The sequence below is a fragment of the Anolis sagrei genome, chromosome 1, assembly GCF_037176765.1.
Source record: "Anolis sagrei isolate rAnoSag1 chromosome 1, rAnoSag1.mat, whole genome shotgun sequence".
Classification (NCBI taxonomy): Eukaryota; Metazoa; Chordata; class Lepidosauria; order Squamata; family Dactyloidae; genus Anolis; species Anolis sagrei.
In genome coordinates, this window is record NC_090021.1 from 254,323,123 (window position 1) to 254,341,475 (window position 18,353).

General features: G+C 41.2%; 2 protein-coding genes across 12 annotated transcripts in view; both read left to right on the plus strand.

Annotated features, from left to right (window-relative positions):
- Window positions 1-6,847, plus strand: part of MICAL2 (microtubule associated monooxygenase, calponin and LIM domain containing 2) — a 171,903-nt gene extending 165,056 nt beyond the window's left edge. For all 11 annotated transcript variants that reach the window (XM_067462654.1, XM_060766856.2, XM_067462655.1 and 8 more), the window contains 2 exons: window positions 1,076-1,149; window positions 4,519-6,847. In XM_067462654.1, the coding sequence (XP_067318755.1) occupies window positions 1,076-1,112 (37 nt within the window). In that variant the 3' untranslated portion in view covers window positions 1,113-1,149; window positions 4,519-6,847. The remainder of the gene's footprint in view (window positions 1-1,075; window positions 1,150-4,518) is intronic.
- A 2,789-nt stretch (window positions 6,848-9,636) lies between these two features.
- PARVA (parvin alpha) overlaps window positions 9,637-18,353 on the plus strand; it is a 75,759-nt gene continuing 67,042 nt past the window's right edge. Inside the window, exon 1 of the mRNA XM_067462666.1 lies at window positions 9,637-9,957. Coding sequence (XP_067318767.1) covers window positions 9,822-9,957 — 136 coding nt within the window. The 5' untranslated portion in view covers window positions 9,637-9,821. The remainder of the gene's footprint in view (window positions 9,958-18,353) is intronic.

The window sequence follows — 18,353 nt, forward strand, 5'->3', positions numbered from 1 at the left end:
TTGGAGAGTACTGTACTATTCTGAACTACCTGCGTGAAAGACCACCGAGGACTATCTGTATCCCCTCTGCCGAAGAAACAGGCTATAGATATAACAAAAGTTAAAAGTAACAATGTCCTTTGCAGTTTATGGCACTCATAGTTGATCTTGGTCAATAATTCCCTTGTTGAAAGAGAAGCCACCAAGAGAATGGACCAGAAGAACTTAACACTACAGTGCTATTTTTCAGAAAAATAAAATAAAATAAAAGGGAAGGGAATAGCGGAGAGATTAAATGTGAAAAACTAGAAGTAGAAGTATTGGCCTGTACACATAGATATTTGCTTACTAATTTTGTTACCAGGTGGTCTCCAAATCAGCAGAGCAGGGATGATGTAAAAAGTCTCTTAAAACCCAAAGCAAACATTTGGATGTCAAAACTAATTTCACTTGTCAACGGCCTGTTCACTGTAGATTAATTGTATTGTTCTTTTTTTGGAAGGAACAAAGTAGATAGCCTAGAAACCTTGAGGCAGCATTTGTTAGCTCTACGGTCCATTTTGCATGCTGTGGTTTAAGAAGTATATATAAGTGTGTATATCTTCTTCATTGTTGTCAGGCATGCACACACAAAGATACTCAATATATTAATAACCCATGCATGTTGATAATAGTCATGATTACGGGGTAATAAATACACCAATGGGATTCTAGACGTCTAAGTACATTCAGCAGACAACACGTTCTCTTTCATTTATTTTACATCTGTGTTCCAGCCTTTCTCCAATGTGCAATATTAATAGACATTTTCTCTCTTTAAGTTCACAAGAATCCTGCAATTGTTCTTCATGTATGTAACCTCTTTTGGCACATCAGTTCATGCCAAAAGAGCATATTACTTCGTGGTGTACATTTTTTTGGTGAAAGGTGGTATAAATGGTAATGGGGTTGATTTGAGCTTATGGATCTAATTTGCCTGGACATTAATCTTGTTGAAAAAGATAGCACTCTTGACATCACCATTTATCTCATACAAATGGGAATGCTGAGGACTGATCAGTTGTCACAACCAAGTTTTTGTTATTCTTTTGCTCAGGGCCAAAGAGCTGGAATTAGAAGATCATCAAAACTGACTGGGCAAGAGCTGAAACAGAAAAATGGACACTAGTGGTAAGCAATGCACTGATTGTTTATGCCACAAGACAGTTGAACATTAAATTGTTTAGACTTTGATAACATTAAATTGATTGTCCCTTGATAACATTTGAGCCCATTAGAGAGAAATGCACTGTACAATGAGTAATTTGGTGAAGTTCTCACCAGTGAGACCCTGCAAGTTGGCTTGCTTTTGTTTTAAAAGTCCACTTAGTTTAAAAATAAGTTTGATGTTTTGTTGTATTATCTGAGAGAATTTAAACAGACCAGAACATAATGCTAGGAGCATGAGAAACATTACTATTGAATTACACCACACTGCAGGCAATTGCATAAGATGTTGTGGAAATGCTTTCACAACTTCATAGTAATTGTTTGAGCAATTGCTTACGCAACAGAAATGTACTGATGGAAACAATCCTTGCATAGACTCTGGAAATATACAGACACTAATTCAGGAGAATGATGTAGACTTCTAGATTATGTTACACTGTAACTTTCAGAATTCCTCGCAGTTAACTATGCTGGTTTGTGCTGTTGGGAGTTGCAGTCTAGCAACGTATGGATGACTGGATGATTCCCACCTCCAGATCCATTTCAATAGGCTCTGCACTGGTAAAATGTCATCATTTTACCCATGTTTTAGTTCTATGTCTTAGTGGATTATTCCTGTTTTCATTTTTATTTCAATACTCAATTCTTTCGTTGTAAGTTTATTGTTATTATCCATTACCTTGTATTATTTTGATGTGTTTGTACCCATTTTGAGGCAATGAATGTTTGCCATTTTTGTGTGTAAATCACCCTGCATGCCTCCGGGGAGAGAGGGAGGTCAAGAAATAATGTTTATTATTGGATTCTGGCTAATGTGTGCACAGCTACTGAATTAATGGATCATTTTTAAAACGTCTGAATTTAGAAGCAGTTTGTCATTATTTAGAAAGCAGTCCCATCTCATAATTCCCTTTGCTGAATTCACACCTTGGTTGCAGATAGCGACTATGTTTGGAAATCAGAGTTAGCCAGAGGATTGCTGGTGTATCAAAAACCTGGTTTAATTGAGCATGAATGCTAGCTAGTGCACTCTGCCTGATTCTTACCGTTTGCAATGAGAGCTGCTAGATTTTATTTATTTATTTATTTAAAATATATCTCCCTTTACTCCCAGTGTGGAATTGAAAGTTGCTTATGATAAATGTTAAATACCTGTTGCAAAAAAGGGAGCAGAAAGGGGCCAACCTAGTCTCATGTGGGAAGGAATTCCATGAAGCCTCTCTCTCTTGTCCTCTTCAGACATGTCAGTTTTGGTGATGGGGATTTTGGTCTGTGGTTTATTCATTGTGATAAGGATTCTGCTTTGATTCCTCCTTGATGAAATTGAGAAGCCAAAGAAGAAACTCTAGACTCTCTAGCTTATTGGAAAACAAAACACTGAATGTAGCTGAGTTCAGATGTTATAATAATGCACCAACATCCTCATTCTTTCCTGACATCTATCAGGATATAGAGATCTGGTCACAGCTTTGAACTACTGGGATAGGCTTTAAAATGAATAATCACAAATGTTTGAGGGTGGGTGCATACGTGCATTTGCACGCACAAGCACACATTTCAATATGTGTTCTTGACTGATTAAGCAAAACATGTAGCTTTGGGGATGGTCTAAAAGAGATGGAATGGAAATAAATTAATATATCTGAAATTTCCATTCTGTATGACTCCCCCTACAGTGCACAGATCAATGGGTATTAAGACATAAATACAGACAGCTTTATTGTGCTCACATTATGCATGGGCTTTTTATGTAAATATTAATAAATACATGGTAACGGTGATATTTACTTCACAGTATGAAGTTGAACCTTCTAGTGAATAATATGGGAGTGATTTACGAGACACTGGCTGTAATTAACAATAGCTATACATTCCTAATAGCCTGACATGCATTCTAGCCAACTCAAAACAACTTTTCAAACAGCTAGATGCACATCATGCTTTCCCTTGATTACACGCATTAAAAATATTATTGAAAAAATGGCAGTCCATTTTCCTAAGAAAAAAGAAGTTTTATAAATTGTTTAAGTGTTTCAGATTCTGCCATCCCATACTGATTTATTCATTTTTTTCTAGTATACAACTAGTGATATCGAAAGTTTAAATGTGAGGAGGGATCCAGATTGTGTAGCAGCTCTCCTTCCCAGTGGAAATGCTCTTATCTGTACATCCAAGTAAAGGAGACTTTCCCCCCCTTTCAGATGTGTTTTAAATGACTGAGCAAATGGGTTGTTATGAACCCCTCTTTTAGCACACTAAAATATAAAGCAATATAACATTTATCGCAGGGATGTGGAAAATCATAATAATCATCGTCACTTATAGCCCACCTTTCCCCCAATATTGGGATTCAATGTGGCTTACAAAATATTAAAAGACTTAAAAGAATACAAACATATAAGCTCTGTGTGTATGTGTATAAAAATTAACCCCCCCCCTTCAAAGTCAAAACCATTGCAATTAATTAAAAGACATAAGAGAAAGCAACAAACAAAAACAAATAATGCAACCATTAACTGTCCCTTGCAGTCAATTACAATAAGTATGCTAAAATAGGAACATTTCTATTCCTTCCTCTGTTGTACTGCTCGATGTGTCCCCTAACTTCTCAAATTCAAGGTAGACTCATAGATGGAGAAACAGTCCTTCTGATATCATGGGCTGGAGCTTTATATTACTTTATATTGAAAAAAAGTCTCAAAAATTCATGGAGACTTGTTAAATTGACAGGTGATTTGAAGGCATGTGCACACACTAGCCATTTTTCCCACAAGAAGTTCAAGCAAAGGTAGAATATGTGACCCTCTAAATATTATTAAACTGCAGCTTCCAGCATCTCTTGCTTTAGGCCAGGGGTCCTCAAACTAAGGCCCGGGGGCCAGATACGTCATTTACCCGGCCCTCGCTCAGGGTCAACCTAAGTCTGAAATGACTTGAAAGCACACAACAACAACAACAACAACAACAACAACAATCCAAAATCATCATCCAAAAGCAGGCCCACACTTCCCATTGAAATGCTAATAAGTTAATATTTGTTAAAATTGTTCAATTTAATTATTGTATTGTTTTAAAGTGTTTTTTGCACTACAAATAAGATATGTGCAGTGTGCATAGGAATTCATTCATGCTTTTTTCAAATTATAATCCGGCTTCCAACAGTTTGAGGACTGTGACCTGGCCCTCTGTTTAAAAAGTTTGTGGACCCCTGCTTTAGGCCCTGGTGGCTGGAGGTAATGGGAATTCCAGTCAAATAACATTTGGAAGCCTGTATTTTTCCCACCCCAAATTTGCTATAATTAAAAATTATTTTAACCATTTTGCCTTTAGATTTATGAAAAGAAGCTACCAATGAATATGCAGTGTTGGCTGGGATTATAAATGGAGCAGAAGAAAGTCAAATTTGCACCTACTTTGGAGGAACACAAGCAGCAAAAGAGATAAAGAACAGCATTTTGAAAAATGTCAGAAATCATCTTCTGAAGGTTCTACTCTATCTGCCAGGCGACTTTTTGTCCTTTCAGAATGATATACATTATAAATGCAAGATATTAATTAAAGTTGTAGATGAAATAACTTGGTACTGAAACTGCAAAGGGGCAGAAGGATGTTCCTATTAAGGTAAATAAAAATAGCTCCTAATATTGATGTATATAAAGAAACAGTGGATAGATTCTATGTGTTGCCTTATCCAGTATGCTTTCACTGTGGAAATGCGAGTGGGATATTCATCATTTTCCATTTCCTAGATTTTTAATTCTGCATATATTTGAAAGTCAGAGAACTAGGGGATTTCTTTGGATCTCTCCTTCCTTGAGATTATAACCTTTCAGAATGGGACTTGCATATGTTAATTTCATATATGGGGATTTTTTTTTTTAAAAAGGAGCATTGCCAGTATATCAATGCATCCACATTCAGTATTAATTGTTGTAGTGACAGAACATACAACAATTAATATATGCATTTTATAAATGCATAACTGTAAACATGTCAGTTCAGTGTTTAACAGATGTAATTTACAAGCTAGAAAGCACTGTGATGTTAGTGAAGCTTTAATGCAGTGGTAAAGATTTGCAATTTGTACCACTGTATTAATATCAAAGGGATTATTCTTTGCAAAATGTAGAAAGATCACATGATCCTTGTGCTGCTGTAACCAAAGACGACAGCATAATATGCTGACAGAAATATATATGATAATTATAGTTTTTACAATATGTTTTTGCTTCATAAATAGTACCAGTATATGATCCTTATGTGTATATAAAATTCTGAATTGTGATATTTGGTGTTAATGGGAAAAATCCTGACCACATTGCTTTGTATGATACCAACAGTATTCATTAGAAGGGCTGTGCAAACATATATGCCATATTTACACTGCAGCTGAAGATAAAAGGCCAGATAATAAAATTAAGAGCAAGAAGTTGGCACTGGGCTCGTACCTTGACTACAATTCACAGGCACTGATATACTGTTGCCATCACTCAATGTTCTGTAGGTTAAACTGTTTGCAGGATTTCAACCCAATGGGGAAAGGTCGATCCTTCAATTTTGGTTCATCACCTTGTGTTCAAGAAACTGAAATCATCTGGTAATGTCTTTACTTAATTTATAAAATATTTTTTGAGGGACCTGTTTTGATTTCACACTCTAACTAGTAAGATTAACTATTACATAACTATATCTAAGCTGCTTAAAATGTCCTGTCTCTGGTTAAGCAAAAGCAAAATAAATAAACATCTTGAGCCAAATTACAAGTCCTAGTTGAAGCATGAAGAATAAACTAGAAGCTTGTACAACTAATGAACAATCTAATTCTGTAAAATGCGGAGTTTGGGAATTTTCTTTCTGAATTATGACTCCAGGAATTGCAACAAGTATGGCCGCTGAGCATACCGACTGGAGATTTGGGGAGCTGACACACAAAAAGAAGAACTAAATTCCAAAAAGGCCCAGTTCAGTTCATTAGTTTAGTTGAAATGTGTATGAGTTGCAAGATATCTGGTCTTTTTTTAACCTTCAGACATTAGATGAGAACAAAAGCTTGTTTCTATGGGTGAAAAGCTTAATGTTTCCCTTTAAGGGTGGATTTGGAGAACTGTGGTTTGTTATAACCAACTTTTGTCACAACAACTGCTGTTTCTTGAGTTCTTAAGCAGAGCTGAATTGTTCTTCATGTGAAAGCAGTAGTTTTTAATCTCCTTTTGTAAAATGGAAGACAAAGAAGAGAGGAATCTACATGACACTGTGTCTCATTTCCTAAAACAAACTGAAAATCCAATTGGGAAAATATATAAATGTTCCTGCAAACAACACTGGGGGGAAGGTTCTCTTTGCTGTTTATGTATTTATTTTGTGTGGTGTTTACATACAGTGGTAATTTATTAGCATATTTATTCTTGGGGTTCACTTTTCTATTTTGGTCAGTAAGTGGAATACCTACAGTAACCAAAGTTTAGGCGAAGTTGCACCACTGGGTAATTATAGTGTAATAATTCAAGCCAAACTTTACAATATCTGTGTTTTCCATTTGTACTGAACAGATGCACTTTCGTCATAATGTATGTGTATTGTGAGTCACTACATCATTGCAATGTAAGCTATCTCTTTGGTAATATTAAAAATGTATTAAAATTGAACAAAATGTTGATAATATCTTGCTGAAAACACTGTGGCCATACTGAATTTTTAGTTACTTGACCAAGAATTCTGGAATGTTTAATGGAAATGCAGGTGTGTATTCATCATGATAAAACTGCAGCTAAACTGGCAGTTCATTGCTTATGTTAATGAAATGGCCTTCTTCAGTGGAAGAAAGAGGGAGGACAACTACATGAACTGCATGACAAAACAAACACCTTACCAAAACAGGATAGAGATATCAGGTCAAAACAAAAATGAGGAATACTACTTGAATAGACTACTGCAATAGACTACTGCAATGCACTCTACATGGGGCTGACTTTGAAGACTGTTTGGAAGCTCCAGGTGATCTAACAAGTGACAGCCAAGCTGCTCACTGGAGCGATGTACAGAGAGCATACAACCCTCCTGTTACATCAACTCCACTGGCTGCGGGTCTGCTGCCAAGCCCAATTCAAAGGGCTGGCTTTAGCCTATAAAACTCTAAACAGCTCTTGTCCAACTTACCTGTCTGAATGTATCTTTCTCTATGAACCAGTTAGAAAGTTAAGATCTGCAGGGGAGGCCTTGCTCTCAGTCCCACCCCCATTACAAGCACAAGTGGTGGGGATGAGAGACAGGTCCTTCTCAGTGGTGGCCACTTAGCTATGGAACTCCCTACCTGGTCTATAATAATTGAAGACAGGATTATTTTCCCCTGAATTCTACAAGTGAGACAAATGAAAAACTATATATTAGGGCAATGCCTTTACCAGACCATCTCTCCCCAAAGCACAAAACAACATGCAAGTTTTTGGAATAGAGAAATCACTTCACCAAGAAAGAGATTAATTGCTAAAGGTGTGATTGGGTCAGACAGAGAAAGAGAACTAAAAAAAATGAAAACTGTCCTAAAATCTGTATGACCCTGTCCTATCTTGAATTGTGATGGGGCCATCAAACCTCTCCTCCTCACGGCCTCCCATATGCTTTTTCAGGAGGCATCTGATCTTTCATCCAAAATCAACTTCCACCATGCATTGCAGCCCTCATGCCCAACATTAAAGGCAGTGGGAATATATCCAAGGAAATACAGGTTAAGCACTCCTTACCCAGAAATACAAAATCCTCACACATGCAAAATTGTCCATATGGGTTTTTTTTTTAATTGTGTCAGAAGCAAATTGGAGTTACTTCTGGTGTGAGAGGATGAGCCATCTGCAAGGACATTGACCAGGGGATGCCAAGATGTGTCACCATCCTGTGGGAAGCTTATCTCATGGGAAGCTGGAGATGACAGATAGGAGCTCACCCTGCCTCGCAGATTCAAACCGACAACCTTCAGATCAGCAGTTTAGCCGGCACAAGGGTTTGACTCATTGCACCACTGCAGCTCCATCCATATGGGTTGCTGCAATGGCAACACTTTTGCGTTCTGGAGGTTCAAAGACAAATTTTATTTCATGCACAAAATTATTAAAATAATTGTGTATAAATGATTTTCAGACTATGCCTTTAGGGTGTATGCATGAACACTTTGGAGCACATCACCAAAAGATGTCATTATGTATAAGCAAACATTCCAAAATCTGGAAAAAAAATCTAAATTGCTTCTGGTCTTAAGCATTTCAGGTAAGGGATACTCAGTATGTGTTGTCGAAGGCTTTCATCCCAGAATCACTGGGTTGCTGTGAGTTTTCCAAGTTGTATGGCCGTGAAGCATTCTCTCCTGCCGTTTTGCCCACATCTATGGCAGGCATCTTCAGAAGTTGTGAGGTCTGGGTTGCTGTGAGTTTTCCAAGCTGTATGGCCATGTTCCAGAAGCATTATCTCCTGACGTTTTGCCCACATCTATGGTAGGCATCTTCAGAGGTTGTGAGGTCTGGGTTGCTGTGAGTTTTCTGGGCTGTATGGCCATGTTCCAGAAGCATTCTCTCCTGTTGTTTCACCTGCATCTATGACAGGCACCCTTAAGAGGAAAACTCACAACAACCCAGTGATTCTAGCCATGAGAGCCTTCAACAATATGTTGTGAGGTCTGTTTATGGCTGTAAATTGAAACCTGTGTGTGTATGTGTGTTTGTGTTTCCCCAGTAACCCCCCTCCCCAAAAAGTGCTGCGATCATTCCAGATCCCTTTGTAGTAAGATACAGACTGAACATTCCTTCCCTGGATTTCTGAAATACTCCAAAACTGTCAAAATGGGTGGCTGAGATAAGGACAATTTACTCTTCTGCTGGTTTAGTGGGCACAAAATGTGTTTCATGGGAAAATTACTAAAAATATTGCCTAAAATTCCCTTCAGACTAAGTGTTTAGATGGGGGTCCCATTTCCAAGATGTATATATATTACAAAAGAACTTCCTGACTGTGAGAGCTGTTCAGCAGTGGAACTCTCTGCCCCAGAGTGTGGTGGAGGCTCCTTCTTTGGAGGCTTTTAAGCTGAGGCTGGATGGCCGTCGGGGGTGCTTTGAATGCGATTTTCCTGCTTCTTGGCAGGGGGTTGGACTGGATGGCCCACAAGATCTCTTCCAACTCTAGGATTCTATGAAAACCTGGAAAAATCTGAAACGCCTGGCCCCAAGCACTTGGGAGAAAGGGTTTCCAACCTGTAGGGACTTGTCCTTCTGGGGCGAAAGAATGGGAGGTGATGGTTGGGAGGGGGGGGAATCAGCTGCTGGGGGGCGGGCTTTTCCAAACTCCATCGTGGCTCCTGGGAGTCCCCTCCAGGCAGCGAGGAAGGCGAGGCAGCGACTCCTTCTTTGGGTGGAGAAAGAGAGAGAGAGAGAGAGAGAGAAGGAGGGAGAGAGGAAGAAGGGAGGCGGGAGGGAGGAAGGGAGGGAAAGAGAGCAAGAGCAGCCTCAAACGTTTCGAATAATTCCGCTTCCGTCGGGAATCGGGACCGGGAGGCTGCGAGGGAGGGAAGCCCGGGTGCCTCCTCTCTTTCTCTTTCCCGCTCGGGGCGCCTCCGCCGCCGCCGCCCCCTCCCTCCCTCCCTCCCCGCCATGGCCACCTCCCCGCAGAAGTCGCCCTCGTCCCCGAAATCCCCCACCCCCAAGTCGCCCCCCTCCCGGAAGAAAGACGACTCCTTCTTGGGGAAACTCGGGGGCACGCTGGCCAGGAGGAAGAAAGCCAAGGAAGGTGAGCAAAGGGGGTGGAAAGGACGGAGGGAGGGAGGGGGAGGAGAAGCCAATCGGTCTTGCCCCGGGGTTGCCACGCAAGCTGCTGTGCCAGGGCGCCTTGAAGGGAGCAGAGGCGGGGAGGTGGAAGCAGGCAGGCAGGGAGGGAGGGAGGGAGGGAGGAAGGGCCCTGTTGCTCCGCGCTGCCCTCCAGGCTGGGGATCCGGGAAGGAGGGGGGGGGGGGCGCGCGAAGGGAGGCCGCCTGGGTGCGCCGCTTTGCCCGCGTCACTCGCGAAAAATGTAGCCTGGAGCGGGCGAGGGAGGGGCCAGGGCTGCCGCGAGGCGCGCTTCCCTCCCTCCTCTGCTGCTGCTGCTGCTGCTGCTGCTTTGGCCTGCGGAGCGCAGGAAGCGGCCGCTCCTCCCCGGCCCCAGAGGCAGCCTCCCCGCCCCTGCTCCACCCCCTCTCCTCCCCCGCCAGACTGTGAGGCTTGGGTTGGCCCATCTCCCGCCGGCGCCTTGGTCCTTCCTGCCCTGGCCTTCTTGGGGACCAGCTGGGAGGCCCACGGAGAGGGGGGCCAATAGTATGATAGCTGGGTCTGGAAACGGTGAGAGCATGATAGCTGGGTCCGGAAGCTCCAAGCATTACGCACATTCCGCAAGGGCGGTTGTGAATAAGGGCGGGAATGTACTTCAATTTGGTGGAAGGACAGAAAGGAAGGGAGGGTTAGGATAAAGTTTAGGGTAAGGTTTAGGGTTCGGGTAGGGTAAGGGTTAGGGTTAGGATTAAAATTAGGTTTAGGGGTTAGGTTTAGGGTTTGGGTTAATATTAGGATTATGGTTTGGGTTAGGAGTAGTGTTAGGTTTAGGGTTCGGGTAAGGAGTGGTTCTCAACCTGGGGTCCCCAGATGTTTTTGGCTTTCAACTCCCAGGATTTCTGGGAGTTGTAGACCCAAAACATCTGGGGACCCCAGGTTGAGAACCACTGGCTTAGGTTTTTACCGTTAAAGAATTCTTACATTCCTTCTATAATATCTGTGTTCCGTTCTGCGTTACGCAAACAGCGCTCCCATAGGAGCAAAGTGGAAAGAGCATAAGGCTCAGAGCTTCCGGACCCAGCTTTCATACTATTACCCTAGAAACTCCGGGCATTACTGAGATCCCACATTGCTTCTTTGGGAGCACTGTTTGCACAAGAGAGACTGGCACTTTAGTTGTGAAGCCAGGCCGGAGACAGATAATATAGAAGGAATGTAAGAGTTCTTTTAAGGTGAAACCCTTACCCTACCCCTAATCCTTACCCTGAACCCTGCCGTAAGCCTAAACCTAACCCCTTACCCTAACCCAAACCCTAAACCTTACCCTAACCCTTACCCTTACCTTTACGTCAACTCAAACCCAACCCTAAACCTTACCCTAACCCTAACTAACCCCTAATCCTTACCATAACCCAAACCCTAAACCAGGAGTCCACAAACTTTTTAAACAGAGAGCCAGGTTTGAGGGCCAGGTCACAGTCCCTCAAAGGGCAGGTTATATTTTTTTTTTAAAAAAAAAACAAGAATGGATTCCTATGCACACTGCACATATCTGTAGTGCAAAAAGCCACTCAAAACCAATACAATAATTAAAATGAAGAACAATTTTAGCAAAGATAAACTTATTAGTATTTCAATGGGAAGTATGGGCCTGCTTTTGGCTAATGAGATAGGGTTGTTGTTGTTGTTTTGTGCTTTCATGTTGTTTCAGACTTAGGTTGACCCTGAGCGAGGGCTGGGTAAGTCACATTGGAGTGCCATATCTGGCCCCCAGGCCTTAGTTTGAGGACCCCTGCCCTAAACCTTGCCCTAACACTTACCCAAACCCTAAACCTTACCCTAAACCTTACCCTAACCCTAAACCGCACCCTAACCGTAACCCCTAACTGTAACCCAAACCCTAAACCTTGCCCCAAACCCTACCCTAAGCGTCCCCTCCTTTCTATCCTCCCTTCGCTCTTCCTGCTCTCACTCCGCCCCCTCTCTACCCTTATTCACAGCCTCCTTTGCGGCATCTCTGTACCGCTCAGAGCTTCCAGACTCAGCTATCATACTATCACCCCCCTCCCTCAATGTTGGAGGGCAATCCTGGTTGAATCCTGGGTCACCACCAAGAAGGCCCTCTCCCTTGTTCCCACCAACCGTGCTTGAGAAAAGGTCTTCATTTGGGGTCAGTGGTGTCACTAAAGCTGGTGCATATCTCTTCTGCTCCTGGCCCAGATTCTTCATCCTCTGCCACACCACTGATATCCTGTTAATTTTATCATAGCTGGAATACTATGCAGCTCATTGCCCTCTGAGCCTCGGGTGGGACAGTGAGTTAAGTCACTAAGCTGCTGAACTTGATGACCGAAAGGTCGCTGTTCGAATTCGGGGAGCGGGGTGAGCTCCTGCTGTTAGTACCAGCTTCTGTCAACCTAGTAGTTCGAAAACATGCAAATATGTAGATCAAGTATGTCAATGGGTACTGCTCTGGCGGGAAGGTAACTGTTCTCCATGCAATCATGCCAGCCACATAACCTTGGAGGTGTCTATGGACAACGCAGACACTTTGGCTTAGAAATGGAGATGAGCACCACCCCCAAGAATCGGACAGGATTGGAGGGGCTCATTTAATTCTTGCTTCTTATAGACTTAGCATGGGGATTTGGTTAACCAGTTAAAATTCATGAGTAAACTAGTGTTTATTAACCTGAAAAAATTCAGGAGGGAGGTGTTAAATCCCCTCCCCCCTTGGCTACAACCCTGCTTGTAGCCAATCATCATCATCATCTTTATTTATATCCTACCACCATCTCCCAAAAGGGACTCGAGGTGGCCTACAAGGGACTCCAAGTGCAATATAACATAAATGGTACATAAGTATAAAACAATATAAAGTTACGAAACAACTGCTATCAACATATAAAATAAAATAACACAATTTAAAAATGCAGACCATCTAGTTAAAACTAGCTGCCATCAATTCACAACTAAAGTGCCAGTGTATCAACCTCATATGGGTCCATTTCAGTCTACTCTAGGCCAAAAGCCTGTTTAAAAATCCATGCTTTTTGGTTGGATTGGAAGGAGTCAAGGGTGGGGGCTAATCTAATCTCTTTTGAGAGGGTATTCCAGAGCTGGGGAGCCACTACAGAGAAGGCCATCTCTTTCATCCCCACCAACCACGCTTGAGAAGGTGGTGGGACCGAGAGTTGGGTTCATGGCATCTCTATGAACATCTTCCTGTACCAGACTGTATCACATATCTATTCAGCAACAGCCCCCAGGTTCTCATCCCATCCCATTCCAGTTATATCCCCGCAGAGACACAGGAATTTTAGCATAGCTGGGATAGTGTGGGATTGGTTTCCCCCTGACATTAAGTCCAGTCATGTCTGATTCTGGGGGATGGTGTTGTCTGCAGACACCTTCAAGGTTATGTGGCTGGCATGACTGCATGGAGTGCCTTACCTTCCTGCCAGATAGGTACCTATTGATCTACTCACCCTGCATATTAGTGATACCCCTATGGTTGGGTTCACCTAGTGAGGTAATCATGATGTTACTTCCTCCCCTACCAGACCATGCTGCCTACCTGTTCTTCTCTCTCATCCCACTGCTATATCTGCAGAAACCCGCTGATTTTAGCCTAGCTGAAATAGTATTAAACCAATCTGTACATTGTATTTCATGCTAGCATCCTTAGGATTGGTTTCACCTAATGCAATAACTCATGGTATCATCTCCATGGACTTGCTCCCATAGCATACTATGTTGTGCTCCTGTCCCCAATTTCCCATCCCACTGATATCCCTGCAGAAACTGACACATTTTAGCATAGCTGGAATATTGTGCAAGTCATCTGTACATCACATTGCATGCTAGTGACATCAATTGATTTTACCCAGTGCTGTATCTCATGGTGTCATCTCCATGGGCCTCCTCCCCTATAAGGCCTTGTTGCGTATGTGTTCTCCTATCCTTGATTTTCCATCCCATCCCATCCCATCCCACTGATATAACTGCAGAGATTCACAGATTTTAGCATAGCTGGAATAGTATGCAACTCATCTGAATATCACCTTGCATGCTAGTGGCATCCCTAGGGTTGATTTCACCCACTGTGGCAAGTCATAGTGTCATCTCCATGCACATCCTTCCATACCATACCTTGCTGCATATCTATTCTGCTCCTGTGCCTGATTTCCCATCCCATTCCACTGATATCCCTGCAGAGAATCATGAATCATAACATAGCTGGAATAGTCTGTAAATCATCTGCACTATGCCTTGCATGCCAGTGGCATCCCGAGGATTAGTATCACCTACATCAACCTTCTGCCATACCAGACTATAACACAATATTGAAACTAATTTTTTAAAATCAGCAACTATGAAAAACAAGCGGCAACAAAAACAATGGTGCCTACCTGTTGAGTGTGTGTGTGTGAAACAACATAGTTCAAAGTGCCACTGTCATTGAGTAGCAGTGATGAAAGCTCTGGTTAGATTGCATGTATATTAGAAGGTTTAAGAAGTAAATTAGTATAGAGTTTTGTTGTTGTGTGTGCGTGTGTGTGCGCGTGTGTGTGTACACACACACACACACACATACATATATATATATATATATATATATATATATATATATGCACAGACAGTATATGTAAGCTGGCCTAAGAAAAATGTTTTTTGTGGTTATTTTTAACTGTGGGGATGTTTTTTTAAAATAAAATCTGAAAGGCTGCATCAAAATGTTTTGGTGTTGACATCTCTGGTACAGCTTGCATCTGGTACAGCTTGCATCTTCCAGTGACACCACTATTTAGTACATTCCCTGAAATGAACCTGTGGTGAGATAGAGAGATGATCTTGTGGCAACAGCACAATACTTGTACCTTCTCTGTATTTCTGTGTTTAACTGCTGGTGAATACAGAATACAGGCAATTTCGTATCCAAATTGCTTGGGACCAGAATCGTTTTGGATTTCATATTTTTTCAGATTTTGGAATGTCTGTATTTGCATATATGTACACAGATGGGACTCAAATCTAAGCACAATATTCATTTATATTTCCTATGCACCTTATATACACAGCCTGAAACTAATTTTATATACACAGATTTTCATAATTTTGAGCATGAAAAAAGTTTGTGTACATTGAACCACCCGAAGGCTTCCTATATAAACAATTTTGGATTGGAAAGGATTTTTGGATTTCTGGATAAGTGGTTCTTAACCTGCATTAGTTAAGTTTTTTTTAGGTTTTTGTTTAGTCTTTCAGTTGTCTCTGCACAGTTCTGTGATGCAATTTTGTTTTAATTCTATACAAAGCAAATCACACATGAATGCCCTTGTATTTTTTCATTTATATGGCAAGATTTAAGAAATTTAAGAAGGATGTTTCAGCTGAACTGAGTGATGCCTTTATTCATTTCGTACATTTGTACCCCACCCTTCTCACCCTGGGGCGGAGGGTTGGGGGGGACAGGACTCAGGGCGGCTTTACAACAAGTTTCCTGACGACTTTCATTTCAACTTCCCAAGTATGTCCCAAGCCGCACATTATCCCATATAGTAGAGTGTACTGGGCAACTTACTTCTTCTAGAGTTTGGGAATTTTTGGTTTATTCAACTACAGTTGCTAGAGTCTTCCAGCCATGGCTGCATGAATACAGAGGCAGCTAGGAGGTTCCAAAAGTTGTTTTTAAAAGATTCTAAGTTTTGCTGCTGTAGTTGTTGTACTTCAACTCCTATTAATGCTGGCCAGGAATGACAAGAGCTCCAATACTGAGAGTTGCAGGTGCTCTACCACTGCTGTAAGGCATGCTTTGAATGATTACCAAGTGTGTTCCAAGGTGTTTGTGTCTTCAAGTTGACTCAAGACATCAAAAGAATGTCATAGGTTTTATTTGACAAGGAATACCTGGAGGTGGTTTGCAATCGACTTGCTATGATATATAGCCCACAGCGCCTAGTATTCCTTTATGGTTTTCCATCCAAATACTAACCAGGGCTGACTTTGCTTAGTTTCCAAAATATCAAATGTGGTCTGGTGCCTTGAACAACCTCCAGGCTTTTCCTCTTCCTCTGTGTCTTGTACTGTCTTGGAGTGGAAAGTGCATTCTTCTTTATGATGTATTCTTTGATACGTGCTGTGAAATAGCTGAAGCCTCTTTTCACCCTGTGTTGCATTCCTTTCTCATTTTGGGTTGAGCAACATACATATACAAGCTGCAAAATGATTCACTTCCTTCTATCAGTCCAACAAAATTCAACAGAATAAAATAAAATTTACAGACTGCCAGCTTTCTTTAATAAAATGTATAATAAATTTACGTTGTGTGTGTGTACACACACACACATGATCCCCATATCCATGGAGAGGTACATTCCAAGACCCCCATGGATACCTGAAACTGCGAATAATAGTGAACCATATAGAATAGCAATGGAGGACCTAGAGGTCCACAAATAATTTAGGGTGTGGGTATGAGAAACCGTTCAGAGACTGTCGAAGGCTTTCATGGCCGGAATCACTGAGACTGTTGACAAGGGGGGTGGCGAGGTGGCACAGGTTTGTACTGTACACATGATGATGATGATGATGATGATGATGACAATGCGATGACAATGATGATGATTGTTCCCTTTATTTCTGTCCCACCTTCATCCCATAGGGACTCAAGGTGGCTAACAAATAAATACACCCAATAAAAAATTAAAATAAGACAGGTTGATGAAATTCTCTTCTTGGTTTCTTCCTGACACTGAGTAAATGAGGGCCAAAAGGTCTGCTACTGTCCTGCATTAAGTATGTGCACACCCTAGGTATACATTATGACCCCCCCCCCCCATATCCACAGGGGATATATTACAAAATCCCCTGTGGATACCTGAAGTCATGGATAACAGTGAACCCTATATTTTGACTATTTTCAGGTTTGACTTTTGCAAATTTTGATTGTTCACAGATTTTATTTTAAATGTTATCTTTAGGAACCTATAGGCCCTCCAATGTAACTTGATAATCAGCTGTTTCCAGTTATGCTGAAGGACCTAGAGATTTCCAGAAAGATCTCCCCTCTAGAAATATGCAGGTCCTCTAATATGATTCTTCAGTCCATTTCCATTTCTAGGTCATACTGGAAAACCTAGAAATTCTCAAATATGTATTCTCTCAAGTTAAAAACAGTAATTTCTATATTTATGGTTTTTCACTTTCATGGTGGTCCTGTGCCCATAACCCCAGCAAATAACAATTTTTAGTCCTTGAAAATAGCTTAATTGTGTGTTAAAATCAGGGCACTTTGGAAATATGCTCTACTTGTTTTCTCTCATGCTTATTAGCCTCCCTCATTTTGCAGATTCTGGGCAAACCTTTCTTAAACTGTCTGGTAATAACACAGTATGGCATAGGCCAGGACTTAACGTAAAAATAGTTTTTCTGGCTGGCAGGGCATTTATTCAACTTGCATACAAAGCGGTCAAGAGTGTTTGTCAGCAGAAAGAATTTGTGGCTTTAATTGGTATGTTTTTCAAAGAACTCAGTTGAAAATGGCATGGGATACCAACCATTCATTTACCGAAAGCAGGGGTGCAGAACATAAATGTTGTATTGAAGCTCCCATCAGCAATAACTAGCATAGGCAGTGATTTGGGTTTCTATCCAGTAATGGAAGGACACACATTTCCTATTCCTAACCTCAAAAATGGCAGTGCAATGAATCTAAACTTTGTTTCTGATCTGTGTTCCTCTCTGAATCAATCCTTTAGTAGAGATATATTATGCATTTACAATTGAAGGGGCTCTTCTTTTATTTTTAAAGCAGTGGAATCCATTAAAGAGTATCACACTAAAGTCTGACTGGTTCCTGACCAAACATTTTTGCATACTGAAATATTTCTGTTGCGGTTATTAACAAATTGTGTAGCTTGTAAAATACTGAATGAATATATTCCTGTTCTTGTTTTTTTTCTTTTTTCTTTCTTGGTAAATGGAGGTTAGATAATGGAGCGGCTGTGTGAACAGAGTATCAGGTCTGAAAAGATTCACTAATGCATTTGTGACATTACTTGTACAGGTTCAACCCTTGTAACAAGAGGACATGAATCTATAAAATCCATGATATTAACAGTGATGATTTCTGACAGTTAGAAAAGCTGTGTTTTAAAAACCTTTTTATGGTGTTAGAACCATTAGCAGAGAAGTGCTCAAGGTAATGGTGAAAGAGAATAATCTCCCCTGCTCCTTTACTTCTTCCGAAGTATTTCATTATTATCCTATATTATGGGTTTCCAAGGTGAGTAAAGCCACATTGATTGTGCTCCTTCAGTGTTTCCGGGCTTGACTGGCGGACATCAAAAATCCACACCTTGTAATAACCTGCCCTGGAGA